Genomic DNA, 22,792 nt, shown 5'->3' on the forward strand with positions numbered 1-22,792 from the left:
TATTATGTTTGAGAGGGATGTTACCTCGGGATAGTCAGCTAAGGCTACTAGAAGGTCGTCTTTGGCTAAGCAGAATAAGTCAGAGTAACCCAAAGAGCGGACGTTGGCGGTACGGCGATTGCCTGTCCGATTTCCCGCGATATCCAAAACACTGACCTAAGGGAAATAAGGACTGAAAAATTTGGTTATATGAAAATATATCGTAGCAGTAGGAACGTTGTCTAATCCCTTCTCTATGAATTTCTGAACTACTTGATATGTTCTTACCAAGTGGTTTAGATCAGTTTAGGCTAGTTGAAATTTGAACTAATGAAAATGAAATTCATCTAATTGCAAAGGTAGGAGTGTATTTATATGAACTAATTCTTGAAGGTACAAGATTTAAATTAGGGGCGTACAAGATGGTAGTTTTGAATCACCATCTCAAGTTACATATCGAAGTCATGGAAAGCACTAATTTACAAAAATCCTGAAGGTGTCCGATTTAAGGTAGAGACATGGGAATTCGTGATTTTCAACTATAAGTTACCATAGTATATGTGGAAAAATCCCAGAAAGCGTCCAATTTAAATCAGAAGCGTACCAGCTGGGAATTTTGCGATGTCTGTTCGACTTCCTTATCGTAGGCGTAAATCGAATATAGAGCACTGAATTCGAAAATTCGTTACTTGCGAAAAGAAAACATGTAATTTTCCTCTTAGGAAGTTATATGTTTGTAGTATTTGCGATAAAATCCGTGAAACCACCCGATATAAAACGGAGCATACGCAGCTAGGAATGTTTAAATTGTAAAACTCGTTTCCTCGATCACTCTATAAATAAATACAATAAAATCGAAGTTATTCTTAATGAGGAGGAGATCTCAATTTGTTCTACATCATGTACCGAGTGACTACTAATAAAGTTGCCCAGTTGTATATATATTGTGGGTCTTACAATAATAGTTTGAATATCGCACAATAAGGATTAATTGAGCAGCCGGGGATGCCTGAAGTGAGAGAATCAGAGTCCTCGAGGAGTAGTTTGATTTGATTAACATTCTATTCTATTCTAGTTCAGAACAGTAACTGTTGATTTATTCTTATGAGTGTATATAAAGGCGAACTTGAAGGTCCTATTAAAGACATTTTCGGTAGGTGGCACATAAGATTTCATGTATAACCGACTTAAGCTAATATTTAATTAGTTTTTTATACTTTATTTTACAAAACAATGATGCAAACATGTTTTCAAAGAGATTAAAATATTTCAATGTTTTTACGATGCTTTTTGCGGACAAAGGAATCGGAAAAACAAAATGACAGAGACTCAAAAAGGATTTTATCGTCAACGTCTTACGTCAACGTCAACGTTTTACGTCAACTTTTTCATTTTGACCGGCACAATGTTACCTTTAAGTAGATAAATTGAATAGAAAGTTTCTACTTTCTTTGCGAGGGAAGGAGGGCATTTGTCAACACACCCCAACAAAAGAGTAAAACCAATCACTTTTAATTTAATTTCATGTTGTCTTCTGCTGCCCTCTCTCTGTTTCCCTTTTTTAGGGAGTACTGTTCGACGGACGATCTTTACCTCTCCGAAGACACTGCCTGCTCCCAGCGTCGCCAAGACCGTGAACCCATCGTCTGCAACCACCTGCAGCCTCCCTCGTTTCACGATATACATCTCTTTCCCCACATCACCTTTTCGACATATGTAGTCGCCTGGAGAGAACACCTGCAAATATCCACTGTTAGAAACTATAAAAATGGATTTGAACATTAACTAAAACCTGTAGCCTTAACTTCAACACCAGAGCCTCCAAGAGACCAGGCTCGCAGTCTTGAAAAATGCGCACCTTGCGCAACGTCTCTAGATGTACGCGAATGGCAATCTCGGCTTTGAGCTTGTCTGGAAGCGCCGAGAGAACCCGCTCCTCGTCTAAAGCTCCGCTCTCCTGCCACGTGTAGGCGAACCATCTGCAAGAGATTATTTGATTTTGCTTGGATTAAATACAAGATTCAACAAACCGTATAACGCGCGCCTCCAATTCCCGGCCCACCTTTCGGAAGGCCATGTACTGCTTCACGCCATCCATTCTGTTCTGGAAATCTACTCTGGCAACGTTCATGTTGGAAATCATAGAGCCGATGTTGCCTTAAACCGGAAATGATCCAACATCAAAACTAGTAATTCATTAATACAAGTGTAAAAATAGTCCATTATTCTCTAAGATTCTTTCGTCTTAAATGATTTTGTAAAACCTAAATTTAAAGACTAAGCTGCATATTAAAATATGCATTTTATCTGACTTTATTAACTTTAATAGGTCGCTTTGGGGTGTGGTTGTTTTCACCATCGGTTTTGCGTCTGATGGTGCCTTTAAGGGCGAAACTCGGATAATGCATACAAAGCAAAAATTTCGAGACTTTCAATTTTAATTAAAAAAATGAATTCATCGATTTGTCTTATACAGGATGTTGTCAAATTTGATGCTTTTGTTTTACGATTCAGGAAAATTCTTTTAAAATAAATCGATTGTATCATTTTTGTTAAAGATTACCATTCATAAATTTCTACCGTTCTCGCTTAAATGGAATAGTTTCGTCAACAAACGCCCGAAGAGATTAAAACTTAACGAACATGTGACGTGACAGAAATAACGACAGTATGAAATTGCGTCTTTCGTTTCGATTAAAATCCGACAAGAATTGGGGTTTGGGACAAATTATAAGGCTCGGACATCATCAACGAACAGGAACCTTCTTCCAATAATATTTATATTCGATAAAAATGTATCTTGGAAACTCTATTTTTCGAGTGGGTCTTCGAAATTAGAACTAAAATACTACTGGAAACTACATATCTACTAACATAACCATAAAAATGCTGAGTGCGAACTGCTGATGAGATCATTAGACACGCGTGCGAAAAGTGTACTTTTCACATTCTAGTAATAGGAAGGCATTTTCATGTTTTAGAGACTGTAGATAATTTTCTTGAACGAAAGGAGAATTAGAGAATGTTTGATAGAAACGAAGCCTAAGCAGCTGACCAATGTAGTCCACAAATTTTGAAAAAGCTAATGATGTGCAGTAGAAGTGCATCGTAAAATTGTTTTGAGCTTTCACTTGAAGCATTTGAGATGCTTCAATTTCGACTTATTGCGAGCGATTTGCATTATGTGTATGTTATTGAAGAGATACATTATTTTAACCGAAAGCATCGTTTTCATCTTTAACAATAGAATACCCCATAACGGTAACTGTTGTGCTATTCTAATTACTTGTTGAGCAGTATCCTATATTCATTTGAGCGGAAGTCTTACCAGCTATTTTGTGCACTAGTTGCAATTATAATGCCACTAAATCCAAAACTAAACCTGAAAAACAAAATCGCAGCCGATGCGGCTAAACGGCCGTCGACTGTAATTCCGGATATTATCTGTAGTTGAATAGCATTTAACGTCGTGCGAAAACTCTCATTGTTTTTTTTAAACATGTGAGGTCAGTGCTCTGCTGCTGCTAAGTGCGTAATGCTGCCATTAAGTAGGGTTTATAAGGGAAGTGTGTTAATGTAAATTAAGAAATATGAGTATACTATACACCTTTTAATTTATTTATGAACTTAAAGGTATGTAAAACGTGCAGAGACTTTTTATTCGCAATTTTCGAAATGTTTTTAAGAGATCACATCAATTGACTTTATCAACGAGCCACCACTGACACTGAGTAGTGGCTTAAAACACCTTTCATTACGGAAGAGTGGTTAAACCGAACGTTAAAACGTCAATAGCACGTGACACGCTAAATCCCGGGGGCTGCTTAAACTGGAATCGATCCATAGCGCCTTAGATTAATTTACCTTCAGACCGCACGTAAAGAGAAATTGTATACTTACCGACGATGGTAGCGAAAATTAAAACTCCGGCCAAGAAATCAGCCACAACGAAGAGATACTCGGCGTCGTTCTCCGGCACCGGGGTCTCCCCGATGGTGGTCAGAGTCAGCGTCGACCAGTAAAAACTGTAAATATATTGGCGCGCCAACGTCGAGTTCTTTGGTCCGTCCAGGTTGTAGACCCAGTTGTCAGTACCGAAACCTAATTAAAGAAAAGAGAACGTCGCAACATCCCCTGTGGCGTTTGTTTTCCTTACCGATGGCGTAACTGATGGCGAAATAAAGGCACGCATTCCAATGGATGAGCACCAGGATCGCGAGTACCACTTTGCAAATCCTGAACACATTGGGGTAGTTGGTGTCCGTTTCGGTCCGTTCAAACCACTCCCAGAGACGGGGTAGTTTGAACAGTCTGTTTAGGCGCACTATCACACTACACGGCACTTGGACGATACAGTCCAAGGGCGGCCACCAGTAGTAAGCTAGGTCGGTGGGCAGTACCGCCAACAGGTCCGTTTTCCAGGATTTTGATTGGAGGTAGTGTGCGCGCAACTTCTTGGGATCCGTCACCAAGAGGCCTTGCTCCAAGTAACCTTGCGGCACCGACGACAATAAAAACAATGTAATTGCGAAGTTAAATAAGAGGGGACAGGCAAAAAACAAAAAGGGGATTGGCTCTTTTTTACGTGTACGTTACGGCGTGTTTGCCAACACTTTAAGAAAATTGTTCCAGGAAAATATCACTTCTGGTGGCTTTCCCCTCGGTGCGCCCGGTAAAAAAATTAGCCAGAGCGAACGCTGGCTAAATATTTATTTTGCTCTTACCTGCGCAATTTTTTCCCTTGAAAATTATTTTTTTATTTCTAGTGTCAATGCAATGAAAAATTGAGGTAAATAGCGGCAACATGGCGGCTGGCTTTTGTTTCTTTTAGCGCAGCTGTTAAACCGGAAACGATACGAATGTCAAGATTATGTGCTCTGTGAAGTTTTTATTAACTGGAAGGGGACCATTAATTTACACATTTTTTACCCCAGCTGGGGTCCTGTATTTAAGATGGCTTATTTCGGCAAAGCACACAATTGGAACGTGCTAAGTACACAGACATAAAAGTTGCTCAAATTACAAACAGGTTATACGGAAAGATCCAATAAAAACTCGACCTCTCCTTAATCTCGAAAAATAAGGACTCTTCGGAAAATTTCCAAAATATGTCAAAACAATTTTTGAGGAGAAAGAATTTTTATATAAAAACCAACCTCCAAACTTCACTCTTACATGCGTCACAGTAGCTTTCTTAAAAACTTAAAATGGCACGAGGGATCATGAGACATTTCAAATTCAAGGTCTTTCGAAACTACATTCAGTAGTAAAATGCAATTCAAAATCTATTGATTAGTTTTTAAGAAAAACACCTACAAATTTCGTAATAAATTCAATACAAACTCAGTTAAATAAAACTTGTTTGTTGATAGGAAATGTTTTTTTTGTCGATTTTGTGCTGACAAACAGTCTTTGGTTATATTTAATTATTTATTCTTTATTATTTTTTATGTTTTATTTTTTTAACCAAAAACTGTCAATCAATTTCCTAGCAAAAAACAAGTTTTTCCATTGTTTACGTACAACTGCGCTTAATTTGTATCTCATTTTTTATAAAATATACAACTGTTTTTTTCAAAAACTAATCGATAGATTTTAAATCGGATTACATTATTGAATGTACAGTTCATCAAATATTGAAGAAATTATTCATAACGATAGGTCACAAAAGATGAGTCAGAGATAAACATGCATTGCAATTACAGTGGTTCAAAATGCTGTTTCAAATATTGCTGAATGGTCAAAATCACAACCGTGTTATTGACTTTGTGGTTAGCGAATATGTGGTTGAATTTACAGCACTATGTCCAGAGACACGTTGTACATATTCCTCAAGCTAATCATGTCAGATCTGATTAAAATGGTTGGTATCAAATTTAAAAACATCAACGCTACTACTTTCATTGCTGGCTTGGGTAATAAGGGGCTCTATTATCGTATCAGTAAATTTATTCATGCTCCACATTGGTATCTCTTCTTTTAACACATGTTTTATTACATTTTGCCATGATAAAGACGTAACTTTCTTTAAAGTATATTGACTTACGATTAATAAGATGTCTTAACATTTTCAATATATTGGACCACTGGACGGTTTATCAGGCGTGTATGTATGATTTGCTGCTTTTTATGTGACCTATGACAATGATTAATTTCTTCAATATTTATATGAACTATAGTTTTCAAAAACATTCAATTTGAGGTGTCACATAACTCCCTGCACCATTTAAAATTTTGAGAAGGTTGCTATGATGCGCACAAGAGCGAAGTTTGGAGGTTAAATTTTATATAAAAATCGTTCCCCTCAAAAACTGCTTTGACGTATTTTGGGAATTTTCCGAAAAGTGCTTATTTTTCAAGATTAAGGAGAGTCAACTTTTCCCTGAATGGTAATGTATATTTAATGCCTAGAATTCCTCCTTGAAAATAGATTTTTCCTTCTTGAACCAGTAAATTGCAAATAACGTAAAGATAATGTATAAAGTTAGTAGTTACAGGTAAAGACGTGTAATAGAGCCTCAAACTGTGCGTAATAAGATTATGTAACAGTGTTCGGTTGGGCCACGCTAATAGCTTAGGTTAGCGTAACCATGACAACCACGCCATTATGCGTGTGTTATATGTGTTGCATCTGAATTTCAGAGTACCAACAAAACAAACCTCGTTCCTACACATTAGAATAATCGTTAACTTCAATGAGCTTAGGATGAAACGGCCCGTATAATTTTTATTACCTTGGCGTTATTGAATTTGGTAATTCATAGAAAATGTATTGCATGTACTTTACTCGATGAAGATGTTACCTTTTTTGACGAAATTACTGAGCTCGCCTGTAAAAGTATTTGATAGATGGGCTGTAATAAATAATAAGGCACAATAGATCTTGTAGGTCGGGATACAAGGATAGTTTCCGGCCCTTATCGCGATAAATCTAATCTGCTCTAACCAAAAGAAGCTCACCCTTTGTGTATGTGTAGGTGTTCTCTACAAATGACTTCGCTAATTTAGACGAAATTGAATTTTGGCCCAAAACGGATTTTCGCGCGCTCGGCTTTTCCACGTCTTGCTGCTTGTGCGGGCGCCGAGTCTGAGATGGTATTTAAACTAAAAAAAAAATTATGATAACCTGTACAAATTGGGCCAATTTTCCAGTATCGTCAAATATTTCAAACTTACAATTAAATCCGTCCCTGTATCGATTGGAAGGATAACCGGGAGGAAACAAAACCCTTACCATAAGTGTCAAACTCAATAAGAGTTACGAGCGGCGTCTGGGAAAAACCGAATGGGCCCTAATTAGCCTCTATTTGCCCCGGTTAAGTGATATTTGCCCGGACAAACAACCCCCGGCACGCTATCCGAATGACTTAATTGAATTGAGGCTTGATTAATTCGCTCTAATGTCCCTGTTTTTATGTCCACTCACCTTCGTGTGCGTGCACCAGGGTGTCCAGCATGTAGATCGTGTCGCACAGGTAGTCCAGGGACCACCACAAGGTCGGAACATTGTTGTTCAGCTCCCAGAATACGGCCCTGCCAAGGACGAAGACCACGTTGTAGAGTACCGCCAGGGACACCACAATGAGCCACTAAAATATCAATTGTTTGTAAGTCGTGGTTGCACGAAGAGCGACCCTTAAGGAGGTCCACCCACTTCTTTCACATGAAGAATGGACGCGCTCAAGCCGGCCAGATAAATTTTCCTTAAATGAGCTTTAAACGTGACAGTGCCACTCATCCTCACAGTTACTTGGCCAGGAATAAGGCGAACCCGCCATCAATGTGTCGTATTTATTGTGAGGCTTATTAACTGCCAATCAACTTCGATTAAAGGCAAACAGGGAAGCGAATAATAAGTTAGATAAGCCCGAATTGCTATATCGGCACCATAGATTAAATAATTCATTAGTAAACTAACATATCAAAAAAGTAAATAATTAAGCGGAGATGGCAACATTTCCATGAAATTTCATGAGCGCTCAAGTAGGAAGGACCACTACCGTGGAAATCCTAGATGAATTTCCAGCAAGCGTTGTGCTCCCCGCTCTGTAACATGTTTACGGTCATGTTCCACTTGCGACGTCATCCATGTTGCAGCGCTCGGAGCGTGGAGCAATGTTTTGCTACAAGGGACAAAACAAGTCCGTACGAGGCTTGACAAATAACGCCCTTGGCTCCGATCATCTCACCCTCTCGAGTTATCTCCTCTTAACATTGTATTCCTACCAAAACTTTAATTGGGACATATACAGAGTGATTTACAACTTACCTATAAAATTTTAGGGGCAGGTGTGTCATGAAAAACTAAATCGATTTTGTAAAAATTTTTTTTGGAAAATTCTTAAACATTTTTCGGAAAAAATTGTTAAAGTTTAACCATTGTATAACTGGACGACTGTAATGTCGTTTTTCTGCAGAATCTCTTTTAGGTTCATTAGCCTTACGTATTTTATAGTTGGGTCTCCCACGTGTCAATGGTTGGGAGCTGAAGACATGGGTGATCCGGCTTAAGGGTACTTTTGTTTCACCCGAAATAAAAGAAGCGAACTTACATGTGTAAGCAATTTTGGCGTCATAAATTGTTACTCTTAAGTCGGATCACCCATGTCTTCAGCTCCCAATCATTGACACGTGGAAGACCTAGCTATAAATTATACGTAAGTTAGATGAACCTAAAAAGGATTCTGCAGGAAAACGTAAATATTACAGTCGTCCAGTTATACAATGGTTAAAATTTAACAATTTTTTTCGCGGAAATTATAAGGATTTTCCAAAAAATTTTCTTACAAAATCGATTTAGTTTTTCATGACACACCTACCCCTAAAATTTTATAGATAAGTTGTGAATCACCCTGTATACAGGATGATTCATTTACAGTGGAATGACCGAAAGCTGGCGATATTACACGTATCGCCAGTTTTTGGGGAATTGCATGATTGGAGAAAATATGACTTATCCGAAAGTTAATAGTTTCGTATATACACAAGGTGTTGAAAGTTAAAATTTTAATTCGTTTTTTTGCCATTATTCCGAAAGTATCTAGATTAGACACTTGAGAATTTGTAATGTTATATTTTGTTAGGCGAAAACTGATTGCCCTTTCAGATTTTGAATCAAATTTCATGTTAGATATACAGGGTCAAAAGTTGTTAACTGTAAATTCTGTAAAATTGACCGTACGTGGTGCCCTCTATTAGCAACGCGAAAATTGCAAAACACCTCTTATTCGTCACCTAAAAAAACATAACTTTACAAATTTTCAAGTGCCTAACCTGGATATTTTCAAGATAATGGTAAAAAAATATATTAAAATTTCAATTTTCAACACCTTGTGCATATCCGAAACTATTAACCTTCGGATAAAGTATATTATTTCCAACTATCGCCATTTGACGCGTAGCGTCTCCAGAATTCGGTTGTCCCATTATTAATGAATCACCCTATAGATTCAATGTCTCCCTGAATTATTTGGGGTCATCATCATCAAATAGTATTATTTCGAATTAAATGGGCTCTCCCGAAGATGTGGATCTGGAAGTCCTAATAAAAATCATTCAGCAACAGTACTGTTCAATGGGAAGGAAAGTCTCCAAAAAACCACTGCAAGATAATCTGCCTTCAGATATCATGAATCAGATTAAATTCAGAAATAAAACCCGTAAAAGGTCGCAGACCTTTAGATGGAATGTAGACAGACTCCGTCTTAATGCAATGACGGTAATAATCCACGGAAAGATAGGAACATACAGACGCGATTGTTGGGGTCGAACGACGTTGAATGGATTGAACTCTAGATATAATACGTAGAGAGTTTATTGTGAAAGAAGAAGAAGAGATTGAGGCTTTTATCACCTTTTTAAACATTGTACGTGCAGGGAGATACATCAATCAGAAACACTTAGACATTAGCAGCACAGCTTCGCTAACAATAAAGCCCCTGATCATATAGGCATTACTTATCGCCTACTAGCCAGAAACCAGTGATGTTAGTACCAGCACTGCTCCTTTCTTCAACAGGATGACGTTCTTCAGACAATTGACAAATGTCATAAGTGACTAGTAGTGCCAACACTGCCCGCTTTTTCGACAGGATGACATTCTTAGTGACAACTGACAAATGTCATAAGTGACCCATACATTGGCCGGTTCAAAGTCCATATTGGGGCGTCTTTTCCCTACTGTTAGCCGCTGCAGGGTTATTTAAATCGAATTGACAAGGGTTTTATCTAATATATGGAAATTACAGTCAGGCTTTTGCTCGGCCTGTTAAAACTCCAGACAGGGCAAACACCGGATTCGGCTATTCATAGGGCTATTTATCTATAGGGAACTGTATAGGGCGCATTACTCAGCGTGTCACGTCAGGACCTCCCATTTATAATCTTCTCCCCCTTCCTCCTGCTCCCGTAAATTCGCATGCACAACATGAGCACGTTTATAGAGATTAAACCTAATTTCGCAAAAAACAAGGGAGCATCAAGCACTAACCGTTTTAACTAGAATGGGGAAAAATCATTTTGGGGCTGACGTTAATGCTTTGCTATCCAGGCAAATAATGTTCTCTAGGTTTAAATAGTGTCTTATTTCATTAAAATAAGCTTCCGCAAGGGTGTGAGGGGTGCTAACATGGCAACGCTTTTCGATTGTTTAGAGGGGTAGAAAATAGTCTAGTATTATTTTACTCGGTGACGATACTGTATCCTACTTTTGGTAAAATTATAAGAAAACACATTTAGCAAAACGGCACAATAGAATAACAATAGAAATAAAAAATTCAAGATACGGCTTTCAAGTTGCGTCAAAGTTTTGACAGCAGTTTTGGTCGTCATTAAATTTCTGTCAATGTCTATGTGTCAAAAAAGCAACAATGATACGTAGAATTTTTGGTTCTTGAAAGTTTCCATACGTCAAAAATTCTAAATAATTTTAACCAATGTGACGGGAATCTGTAGTCAGAAAGATCAGAAAGAATACTCGTGCGCTTTGTGCACTCGTCGTACTTTTTTAATTCCAAATTACTTCAATGTGTATTGTTCTAAAATTAGCCGATAATTTTAAAGCGCTTGTTATATTACATATGCTTATCGATTTAAATTTTGCTAAGGAATATCTGACAACATTGCAAACTGATATCAATATAGTATCGTGAAATGAAACGAAACGACAACAAATAACTCCACTTCCTCAAATGTGAGGCGATGTTGACCAATTTCCTATATTTATTTTATTTTTAGTCGTAGCACCGAACGTATATTTATCATAGAAAGTTCACTCAGTTGCGGCACCTTGACCTAGTCATATTAAAGCAACGCCGACAGAACCGTTGATAGAAACTCGGATGTATTGAGTATTTCATCGTTTATTTTAGCCCTCTCATCATCTGATGGCACACCTAGGTAAGTACACCTATTGGAAGCAGCCTACCCACTTCCAGTGGGTGCGCAAAAGGCAAGGCAGTCGAGTTATCCAGGACCTATTCGGGCATTTAGCCATGTCCTATGATAAGTATTTTTATTTGTAGGCAGTCTTGACACCTCACTTGAACAGAACGCATTGATTATCATAGACATTCCTTTGAAACAGCGCCGCCAGGTTTCATCATCAAGCTGATATTCCCTGATTTAAAAGTTAAAAGGAACAAATAAGAGAGTAGATCGAGTTGCACCGCTTTCTATGTAAACCGACTTTGCCATGTTGGGCAATCTGCCTGAAATTTCAAGAATTTTAGGAAGAGGAAGTTTACGAAAATTGACAAAGAGATCTGGCAACAACGTCTGCACATCAGTAAAGCCCTGGGTTGTCAGGTGTCAACATTACATTTTACCGATATTCAAAGTTGAATATTTGATTTTCGAGCTGACATCCGATTTAAAACTGATTTTCACCCGTTTTATATCTCAACTTCGTGCCGAAAATTAATTGTTAAAAAAGGGGCCATTATTCGAGGTCGTTTCACTCTGCGTTACTGCGGAAAACCCTTCGGTTACGGCCTAAAGCGGGGAAAAACGGCTCCGATGATAAAGACCGTAAACTCGATCGGGCTTACCAAGACCATAAAATCGCACTTACTTTATAATAAATGGGCAGGGCCGGATCGAACACCACTCGGAGACCCCAGCAGCCGTTGCCTGATGCCTCTTCGGTGGCATCCGGCCCCTCCTCTTGGTGGCTCCTATCGACGAACCAGTCGGGAGCGGTTGTGCCCCTTCTGGAAAACCTGCGGAAGCGAACCGCCGCCTGGAGGGATGCTGCCACCCGCCTCAGCCGCCCCCGCACCACCGAGAGTAGCCGGCGTTGCTGGGAGTTGTCCTGCCGGGTTAAAATAAAATAATTACTGATCTCTTTAGGGTTAGTTTTTGAGGCCGCACCTGCCTTCGCGACGGAACTTCGGTTATCCTAATTTTAACATGCACCATGATTTTTGATCCGATACCATTTTTTTTTTAAATATAAACGAATGTCACGGCGTAGGGACCGTCACTGTGTGGGTCCGCGATTAGTTTGCAATTATTAGCTCAACAATTCATTCGTCCAAACATGGCGCTGAAGAGCCGTTAAGGAAGCAATAAAAATTTTAATATTCCCCATGTGGACGAACATTCTATTGTTGTTCTAACCTTCTGAAATCTCAAATTGAGGGCGACAATAGTGGTCAAAATCCATTTTTCATACGCGCAGGGGCATTTTTCTCATCCTCGACGGATTAAAACGAACGGAATAAATTTGCCATATTTTACAACGCCGACTCCATTTTTCACGTGGAAAGCTCGTAATAATCGTCTAATTTTACAGAGGGCGCGCTCCAATTTCGTTTGGTACAAATTAGGCCTTAATCGACTTTCACTCGCTGAAAAATAAAAATTTTTACAGGATTGGAAGGATTATCAGAGCTCGAGAAACGACAACTCCGCCATTGTTAGTAAAAAAATCTCGGTTTTGTTCACGTTTACAGAGCCTTTTCATTCAACATTAACGTATTTACACGGGAACCAACGTCCCAATAACATCTCGGAAAAGGTCTCATGTTATTTACCAGCATGACACAATGTGGTCCAACAGCGTAATACTGTGTATTTCAGATTCAATGGCCGCTCTTTCGGGCGGTAGAAAATCACAAATCAAGACCACTTTGTATAGAAAAATATCAGTTGGAAATCATACAAGAGGAACATTCTTTAAATCGGTTTTCTGTTAAATTATATGCACTCCCTAGCAAGAATGGAAACAGCCACTAAAATCTTAAATGGGAAAGAGAGTTGAGCTATACATCATTTGAAAGGTCTATCAATTAACATTGCAAATGCACCCGTTTTTCCATTGAGAGGCTTTCGAAAAATCATGTCCAAACCGCAAACAAGCTCAAGTATCAATTGTATAGTAAAAAAAATATTTATTAATGTTTTAAGTATTCAAAATGCTATCCCTTATTTTCTAAAAAGTAATAAAGTTTGTTTTTAAATTCCACTCTAACATTCACAAATACGTTTACTTCAATTTCCCTAAAAACCGCTGTAATTCTTCTTCTCAATCCTTCCAAATCTTGAGGCTTGATTTTATAAACAACAGATTTAAGATGCCCCCAGAGAAAAAAATTCAGAAGTGTTAAATCGGGAGATCGCGGTGGCCGCTTAATTGGCCCTCTTCAATAAATCCATTTACTAGGAAATATGTTATGTAACTACTGTCTAACAGGAAAAAAATAGTATGGCGGAGCTTCATCTTCTTATAAAACGCTATTACCAGTCTTTAACTCGCGAAATAAAATTTACAATAATAAATAATAATTTAACAAAAAAACTCTAGAATTCTATCGTACTTTTTTAATCGAACAGTCTTATTCTTACAGTTTTTCTACAAGTAGAACATTTAAATGAATGCATTTATAAATAGAAATAAACAAGTAAAAACCAAAATAATCATCTGTTGTTTAGAAAACCCAGCCTCAAGATTTAGAAGGATTGAGGAGAAGAATTACAGTTGCGTGTAGGGGAACTCGAACAGACATTTTTATGAATGTTAGAATGGAGTTTGAAAACAGACTTTATTAGCGTTTAGAAAATAATGGGCATCATTTTGAACACTTAAAACATTAGTAAGCCATTTCTTCGCGTAATGTCTTAAAACTTGAAAAGGCGTCATTTGCATTCATATGGAAAAAAATCATATCGTAAGGCTTAATTATCTCAATTAAATGTGAGATTGCGTGAATAGTTGGAGAAAGGACAAGCTAGGATAAACACACGCAAATTTCTAGTTATTTCACATTTATCCTCAATTATAATTCCGTCCTTATAAAGGACATCGATAAACTTGTCTATTTCCCCTTGTCTGACTATTGTCCGTTTTACAAAACAACTAACTCAGACTGTCTGAACATTATTAGAATTTTTTTTTAGTTAAAGGGTTTAAAAAATTTAATTTCTTTAATTAAATATATTCGGGTTTAATAATAAGATTTAACGTAATTTACTTAAATTTAATATGGTTTAACAAGATTTACCGTTCGATTTAACAGTTTTGAGGGGACTACTCCAATTCTGTTTAGATGGGACAGGACGGGCCCAACAAGGAGCCTTTTTTTTTCGCGCCTTCCAACGTTTCGTTCATTCATTTATTCGTTCATTCAAAATTCCTATAAGCGATGCCGCACACCAAAACCCAGTAAAAAACGAATAGAGCGACGGCGAGGGGAGCGAGAAAAAAGGGTCGTTATATGCGGTCGTCGTTACATCAAAACTTGTTTTTCGCTATGATTAAAAAAACATGAAAAAAACACAAAAATGTATTAAAAAAATTAAAAACCATTACGGATAAATCATAAAATATAAATAATTTAATATAACTTCTAATTTATTTATATTTACGTACATGTGACACATTATTTATTCAAATATTCTGTAATTTTTGTCTACTTTCTGCAACGTAAGTTAAAATAAATAAATAAAATTGTTTTCTTTATGGATCTGATTTTGTTCAGAAGCCTTTTGTCGCTGGAATAACTAGATGGTGGCTTAAAGTCTTCACCACCCTCAGAAACTTCATGACTTTCATCTCGGATTTATAGAATGGTGTGCATTTCATTTGCAATTTGCTCATCAGACAAAACACCGTTTATTTCCAAGTGAAGATCAACATTTACAAAATCGGTTCATGATGTGACATTTTACGGTTTTCTTTTATCATAGCAATAGGCACATCATCTTCTTTTTCAAAATCATCATTTATTCTTCTTACTACCTTAACTAAAGGAAAATTGTCCTCCTCTTCAAAGTCATCAGCTGCTATTGCTAGTTGTAAACCCGCATTTCTAAAACAATTCGTTATTATTGGGGGTGGTTTTGTGTGATAATTCCATGCTTTGGAAATAATTGATATTGCATCCAAAGGATTAATAACATGCTCTTTGTTTTGCTTGATTGTTTTCAATAGCATTCATTAGCTGGAACTTTCTAAAATGAATTTTCGTTGATCTTATGATACCCTTGTCAAACGGTTGCGGAACTGATCTGGTATTTAGTGGGAGATATTATTAAACGGTAAATATTCTCTAAATTTGACAGTTTTGGGTGCGCTGAACAATTATCTATCGAGAGCAAAATTTTTTCTTTTTTTTTAAATCTGAATGTCTCTGTCTTGTAAAATTTTTATAAACGGGTCCATTTTACTAGGCAAGGACTCAATATTTTTGAAACAGCAAGATTTTTTGATTTTCCAATAACAATCAACTTATATTTTTTTGATTCTGTCATATTGGTGGCAATAAAAAAAAACTTTCTTTTGGACATTTTTTCACCTGCGCACTTCTCTCTTTTAAATTTCAGTGTTTTGTTCGGAGTCACTTTCTAGAAAACACCTCCTTTTTCGAATTTCTGGTCACACAGTTTTGAGCTAGTTTTCTGTCACTGCAATTGGTATACCAGCGGCTTCATTACTAATTTTTCCATACAATTTTTATGTCTTCGCCGGAAGCGTTTAATTCAACTTTCTGAGCATTTATATTCCGGGCCTTTATTCATTATTTTCGCAAACTGTTCCGTTTTTGCCTGCAGTATTGGGCCACTAATTGCTGATCCTTTATTTCTTTCCTTTTTAAACCACTTGAATAATGCCTGATCAATATCCCCATGATTGGATAACTTACATTTTTATTTTGGCAAAAAACTTTCATTAAACGTATTCTTGATATTTTGTAGGTTCTTCTAAATTATAGAAAGAGTCAAATGCGATAAGTGCAACTCATTCGCAATGGTGTTATGACTTTCACCTCCTTCAAGTCTAAAAATGATTATACTCTTCTCCTCAATGGACAAAACTTTTCTTTTTCTTGGAGTCATTTTTTAAAACACAACAAAATTGCAATAACGCAAACAAGCTGAATACATACAATGAACACAGCCTCTAATTTATATAGTCCTCGTTCATAATTCAGGAATTTTCCCAATAGTTCCTATTCTCTCTACACTCTTCTATAAAAAATGAATTTCTTTGAGCCATTTACCGATGCAAAACATAAATGAAAATATCGACACAAAAAACTCAAATTCTATGGCTTAAATCAACGAACTCCTTTGTCGCAGTTTTAATTGCTTAGTGTCGGTAAATGGCTCAAAGAAGTTGGTTTTTTGTTTATTTATAGTAATTGCAATGCAAAGTCGGCACTGCCAGCATTCAATTAGAAATTCCGTAAAAAGAGACCGAAACTTATAAAAAAGCGGTGTTTTAGCAGCCTTACACAGAAATCGCAGAAAAAACTTAAACCATACATAGGTGTGTGGAATATGCATATTTAAAACCGGCTTTCTAGGATTTGTCTATAAAGCCGCTAAAGGTGCTGTTTTTAAGAAAATGTCGGTCACGCTTTGAATTACTTTTCAAAGAATAACCGGCAGTGTCGACTTTATAATACAAATGGAATACTATACCATATTATACCCCGTCGAGCAACACCACCAAAAATGTCTTTTTGGGAACGTAAAAAGCAAATTTGTCGCTACTACCGACGTCGTAATAAACAGATTTTTCTACAATGGGATAAATGCAAATCCAATCAAACATTCAACTTTTGGTCGATATACAGGGTCCGCCTTTGGAAGCTGACACTATCCGTATATGAAAATTACTGTACATATACATATACATATGTAAAAGTTTCATGTATTTTTAAATTTTATATTTTTGTTTTATGAAAAAAACCTGACATTGTAAAAATATTTTCAACTTGATATAATTCCCGGTTACGCTGGAAACTGACTCTTACTTAATTTTTCTAAATGGAACATGAAAGTTCTTTTAGTGAAAATGAGTTTTTTTGTTAAAAATAAACATAAGTTTCTTAATACAGCATAATACCGATTCTTAATTGTTTTGTATTTATTTTGATTTTTACGACTTTTTCGACACTTATAGAGCTTTAAGAAAACGTAATTATTTAATAAACTATGTGACACAAATTAATGAAGTAAATTTCAAATTACTGGAAAATTAATGTACTTTTATAAGCAATTAATTAATTAAGAAAAATATATGAAATAGTTTTTTAAAAAACTTTTTGATTGAAATTTTGAATTTTTAAATTCAAAAAAGTCTTTTTTTTCAAATACGATATGCATCATAAGTATTAATAATTTGTGTTCCTAAATTTATTTTTTTAACTAAGAATATTTGAATTTAATGCTAATTCACGGAAAATGTCATAGAGTCGTAGTGCGAATAGTAAGAACATTTATCGAACCCTATCCAGAGCGTCCCCGAATATCTGCGGACACAATAAAACGCCTGGTTCAAAATCTGAAACGATTTGGCACCAACTCTGCAGTCGGAAAGAAACCTACTATTGATAACGAAGAATATGAAGCAAATACTTTAGTGTATTACCGTGCTTATCCTTATAATTTCATACACGTTTTGAACATTTATTGTAAAGTAGTTGTAAACACTTACTGTTCGTTATTGTTAATTAAATTGTTAGGGTAACACATTTTTTTCAATTACGTTTTTCACTAACTTTTGATTAAAACTTAAAAAAAAAACAAAAAATCAAACTAAACATTAAGCAACTTGATCGTAAGGGTGCGCTGAGGTACCTATACAGTATAAAGTAGTTTATAATTTTTTTCCATGAACTTAAAAAGTATTAATTTTTGATACTTTTCATGTACATATATCGTATTTTTTCACTTTCTTCCTACCAATTGTATGGGGCAAAAATAGTTGTAGGGTGCTTTGTGGAAAAAATGATTTTTTTAATTTAAAAATTCTAAATTTCAATAATTTTTTTCAAAAACTGTTTCAAATAATTTTCTTAATTCATTAATTGCCTATAAAAATGTGCTCATTTTGCACTAATTTAAAATTTATTTCATCAATTTATGTCACATAGTTTTGTAAATAATTGAATTTTAGTAAAGCTCTATAAGTGTCCAAAAAGTTGAAAAAATGACAATAAATCAAAAACAATTGAGAATCGGTATTATATTGTATTATGAAACTTATGTTTATTTGAAAAAAAAGGAATTTTCACTAAAAAAACTTCCATGTTCGATTAAAAAAAATGGAGCAAGGGTCAGTTTCCGATGAAACCGGGAATCATATCAAGTTGAACATATTTTTACGTCAGGTTTTTTCTACAAAACAAAAATACGAACTTCAAAAATGCATTAAACTTGTAATTTTCTATATACGGATTGTGTCAGCTTCCAAAGGCGAATCCTGTATGTGACTTGTTGTTATTCGCGACTTTCATTGTATTTTATTTTGTCTCAAAGTTAAAACGTTCGCCATCGCCCGAAACGATCAATCGAGTCGGTTGCTTTCGTTTGACCAAGGCAGAATTTAATTCAAAAAATAACAAAATTTTTTTATCTGTTTAATGGGCAAACATGACACAATAACAGCTATAAAATTTCTTGTTAGAAAGCGATGACGAGGAAATCAGCTTTAAAGGGGATTACGTATGGTGTATACATATACGAGAAATATATTGGATCCGTAAACATCTGCAAACACTAGCTAGGGATAAGATTTATAGTTTATTTAGTCGCTTCTGGCCGAAAATCTCGCTGAAATTGGCCATATAAAATCTGGAGAGAAATTCCAATTATATGCGAATATACCATCCAAATGTACCCTAGAACCCCTCAAATTGAGGACACTGGCCAGGTCATGGCATATTACTTCTTTCGTCGGGAGTTAAGGTGCCACGATGACTTCCATTATACCGTACCCTAAATCACGTTGCTTTTCGGTTAGGCAGCATAAGGGAAGACATTGACTTTTATTCCAAGTTAAATTGATATAAACTGATATCGGGAACGTCCTCTTAATACGGAATGGTATAATTTCGTATACCCCCATGGGAGTTATTTATAAACCTCCTCATGAAAAATTGTTAAGAAGCGATGGGAGGAATAATTTATTAAACAAATCGCTTCTTATGCATCAGACATATTAATGAGTAACGGACCATTCGTATTATCATCAGTCAGAAATCATGGTCTGGTCATCGTCAGGTCAATATGTTGTAATATTCAATTTGTAATACCTCCGCAATACTTCTACTCACCCTCGATTTTTTTTTATATAACGTTAATAATTTAAATAAAAATTATTAAAATTTATATTCCATTAATTTAAATAAAATTATCATTTAAAATAACGTTAATAAATAAATCTCCCGTTCAATTAAACTCTAATCTGCAGCGCCCTATGTAGTGTGTCCAACATGAGAGTCCAGCATGGGAGTCGGGAGTGTGCGGTCCTCATAGACGTCCCCGAAAATATAATAGTCAGAGTCAATTCGTATCGGGAACAAAAGACTTCCCTTGGCAATAAAATTAAAAGTTGGACTAGTAAGAAAAGTGGCTAGATACGGAATTCTACATTTCATTGAAAGCCTGGAAATCCCGGATTCGATTAGGTAAAAAGGGCCGTTTTTATTCGAAACTGGGCGCAAACAGAAGAGGATTTCGGCTATTGGAAAATGCAAAAACCGGATATTCTTTTTATGTTCGCAAAGCTTCCGAGAACTCGTTAAAAACTCTCTATTGAAGCCTAAGCAAACGCGTCAAACTGTGCAATAAATGGGGCTGTCAACTCCCCCAACTACCCCTCATTGACTAACGCCGACAACTCGCGAAAGCCGGAGCTATCAATTAAAAGTTAGCAACTCTCAGAAAGTCTCTCATTTGAATTCTTCTAGGAATGCTCACTTGCGAGGGATTATCCAGAGTGGTCTCCGATAAACTGTGCCCCTCATAAGCTTTGTGAACTCGCACTTCGGCCAGAACATCCCTGGATCCATCCCTGGACAAAGTGGCATTGAAATCGCTCCTGGAGAAGCTCCGGGGGATGTGATTGGTGCGGTTCGGCTGGAACGAGCATGAATTGAGACCGTCCCTGCAAGGGCCGGGGTCGCCGAAATTGTTGCCCGTCTGCACCGTAAACACAGAGCCGGCTCTAGTGCTCACGTTACTCCTTGCGGCTGCCATAACATAGCTCCACATCGCATTTATCACGCATCGCACTCGGTGTCTCTGAAAAAGAGAAACAGTTTGAAACCACCAAAAAATCTTCAAATTTAATATTTTTCCTATAAAATCGTCAAGAAAGTTAAGTACAAAAAACTTTAGGTACTTTTTAAGCAATACCTCCCTGCATTGCTGGCGCCTGGGAAAACGTGGCAATTTCTTTACAAAGATTCAGAAAAAACACAAAAAGTTATAATAAAATATATAATTTCCTTAATTTATCTTAAAACGTTTCGAAAATATTAGTAAAAAAATCATCCTCAGGAATCAACCTTTCACACCCGGTATATCGAAAACGAAACTCCTTTTGATATTTATATGTTTATATAAAGTTTTCGCCGCATTTTGGGACTTAGAACACACGGTTGAATTTATGGCACTATATTCAGAAACACATTGAATAAAGGAAATGGAAGTGTAATATGCGAGGGAAGGAAAATTTCCTGTGTGTGGTTTACGCATGCGAAATGTTTGTTTTCAAGGAAAACTGTATAGAAGTGAATTTTTTTTAAACAGAATTTTAAAATTTGGTAAAAATTCATGGTCTTTTTTCAAAGAAAATCCTGACGATCCAGCAGAGATGGGGAAAGTTAAGAACCTTTTTGAAGATACAGAATAGATCGGTAAAAATGTATTTGGCTCTTGAAGTAGCGATGAAACTTGAAAATAAATATTTTTTTAATATGTAACTCGAACATTTTTATCAAACAATATCACTTTCATATGCGCATACCTGGACGCGTACTAAATCTCATTAAAGTTACCCAGTAAAGCGTTAAGGAAAAATGTTTTTATTCAGAAATTTCACGCTCTAGTCTAAACGTTATTAAAGACAGTTATTATGTGGAAATAATGATGTGTGCAATGTTCATTCTTTCTGTATTTAAATTAATTTTCCAGCTGTTTCAGAAACGTCTATGTGCCTTTTTTCGATTTGCTTTTTTTATTTTTAGTATTTTTCCTATTTTTCTCGTGCCGGAAAAAACGAACTCTTCCTTTGTTTTTCGGACCGTTGGATCTCTAGACCTATGGGGATTCGGAAAGGATAAGCGATACAAGTCAATATCGATTTTTTACATCATCTCGCAGAGCGCGAAAAGTGTTTTTGGCATCACCTTAATAACAATGGCAGAAAAAACCGGAACCCGAACACCTAATTTTAAATATCTTTAACATGAAAAGAGATATTTCACATCGACAAAAGGGGCGGACAATGTCTCCACATTGCGCAACTTTTCCCCATTTAACTGCCATTGTATATCTTATCGTTTCCGGGATCCCCATACATCACCATCTTTATCTATAGATTTATTGCATCAAGGATTTTTCAAGTTTCTAGAAGCTTTGTAGTTTGCACTCCCTAGTTTTACTTGAAATGTAGCAAATTTCTGAAGAAAAATCCTTAAACTTCCAAAATAAAATTAGGAGTTACTCTAGTTTGGTAATTTATAGGATCGCAATTATTAAGTTGTGGAGAAAATTGCTGGAGGTGAGGTTTTAAGGGTACAACAATTTTAATAAGGCTGAAAACTAGTGCTTGAAAAATGGACTTTAACTTTGACTAAAAATCTGATAATAAATAAAATCCTGAGCTTAGCGCTTTAATCCCAAGAGTAATTACGGATATTAAACAATAGTATATTGCACTACGAGATGAGAAATGCTTCATTACTGTCGAGAGAATCTGTTATGCAATAATGTGGTATGAAACTATCGAGACAGTAATGAAAATTTTCATCCAGAACAATATACAATTCTATTTTCAACCTCGGATATAGGAATAATTACCTAGTTCGTCCTGGACGCAAACACTTCCAATGAAGTGTGTTCGCAGCACTTAAGAATTTTCCAACGGCATCAAGAAGAGCTTCAAGCTTCGATCAGTGTCTTTTTTGTTTCGCTTTTGTGATAATTATTTAATTTGAGGCATCAATATATTCGTAAAATACAGGCTGTGACACTTAAACTCCCCTTTTTCAAAATACTTTTTCCGAGTACTTTTTCAGTAAAAAAAGTCGAGTGACAGGGTGTCCCGTTTAAAGATGTGATTGAAGATTACTCAAAAACGGTATGTCGTATGAAAATAAGTTTCAAATAAAAATTGTAACTAAAGACATGTCATGAAAATAGTGATTTTTGGCCAAAACGTCATTTTAAGGTAATTTCAAGGGCAACTTTTTTTTCAAATAACAACCCCGAATTTTTTTACCTATCCTTGTAAATCTTCAAAAAATTAATATCTTTTATTTGAAGACTTTTTTTATTAGACATTTTGCTGCAGAGTTAT

The 22,792-nt window shown here is 36.1% G+C and overlaps 2 protein-coding genes across 4 annotated transcripts in view; one reads left to right on the forward strand and one right to left on the reverse strand.

Annotated features, from left to right (window-relative positions):
* Nucleotides 1-3,149, forward strand: part of LOC136412049 (protein-L-histidine N-pros-methyltransferase) — a 210,724-nt gene extending 207,575 nt beyond the window's left edge. For both annotated transcript variants that reach the window (XM_066394922.1, XM_066394932.1), the window contains one exon: nt 3,140-3,149. The gene's annotated coding sequence lies outside the window, so the exon portion shown is untranslated. The remainder of the gene's footprint in view (nt 1-3,139) is intronic.
* CngA (Cyclic nucleotide-gated ion channel subunit A) overlaps nt 1-22,792 on the reverse strand; it is a 48,388-nt gene that overhangs the window by 1,745 nt on the left and 23,851 nt on the right. The window contains exons 2-10 of one of the 2 annotated variants that reach the window (XM_066394876.1): nt 20,188-20,511; nt 12,050-12,289; nt 7,406-7,568; nt 4,136-4,471; nt 3,880-4,080; nt 2,010-2,136; nt 1,772-1,958; nt 1,573-1,716; nt 25-156 (exon numbers count right to left, since the gene is read on the reverse strand). In XM_066394876.1, coding sequence (XP_066250973.1) covers nt 25-156; nt 1,573-1,716; nt 1,772-1,958; nt 2,010-2,136; nt 3,880-4,080; nt 4,136-4,471; nt 7,406-7,568; nt 12,050-12,289; nt 20,188-20,481 — 1,824 coding nt within the window. In that variant the 5' untranslated portion in view covers nt 20,482-20,511. Of the gene's footprint in view, nt 1-24; nt 157-1,572; nt 1,717-1,771; nt 1,959-2,009; nt 2,137-3,879; nt 4,081-4,135; nt 4,472-7,405; nt 7,569-12,049; nt 12,290-12,348; nt 12,499-20,187; nt 20,512-22,792 lie in introns of those variants that run through there. The other variant, XM_066394884.1, reaches the window with a different exon arrangement.

The sequence above is a fragment of the Euwallacea similis genome, chromosome 1 (assembly GCF_039881205.1).
Source record: "Euwallacea similis isolate ESF13 chromosome 1, ESF131.1, whole genome shotgun sequence".
Taxonomy (NCBI): Eukaryota; Metazoa; Arthropoda; class Insecta; order Coleoptera; family Curculionidae; genus Euwallacea; species Euwallacea similis.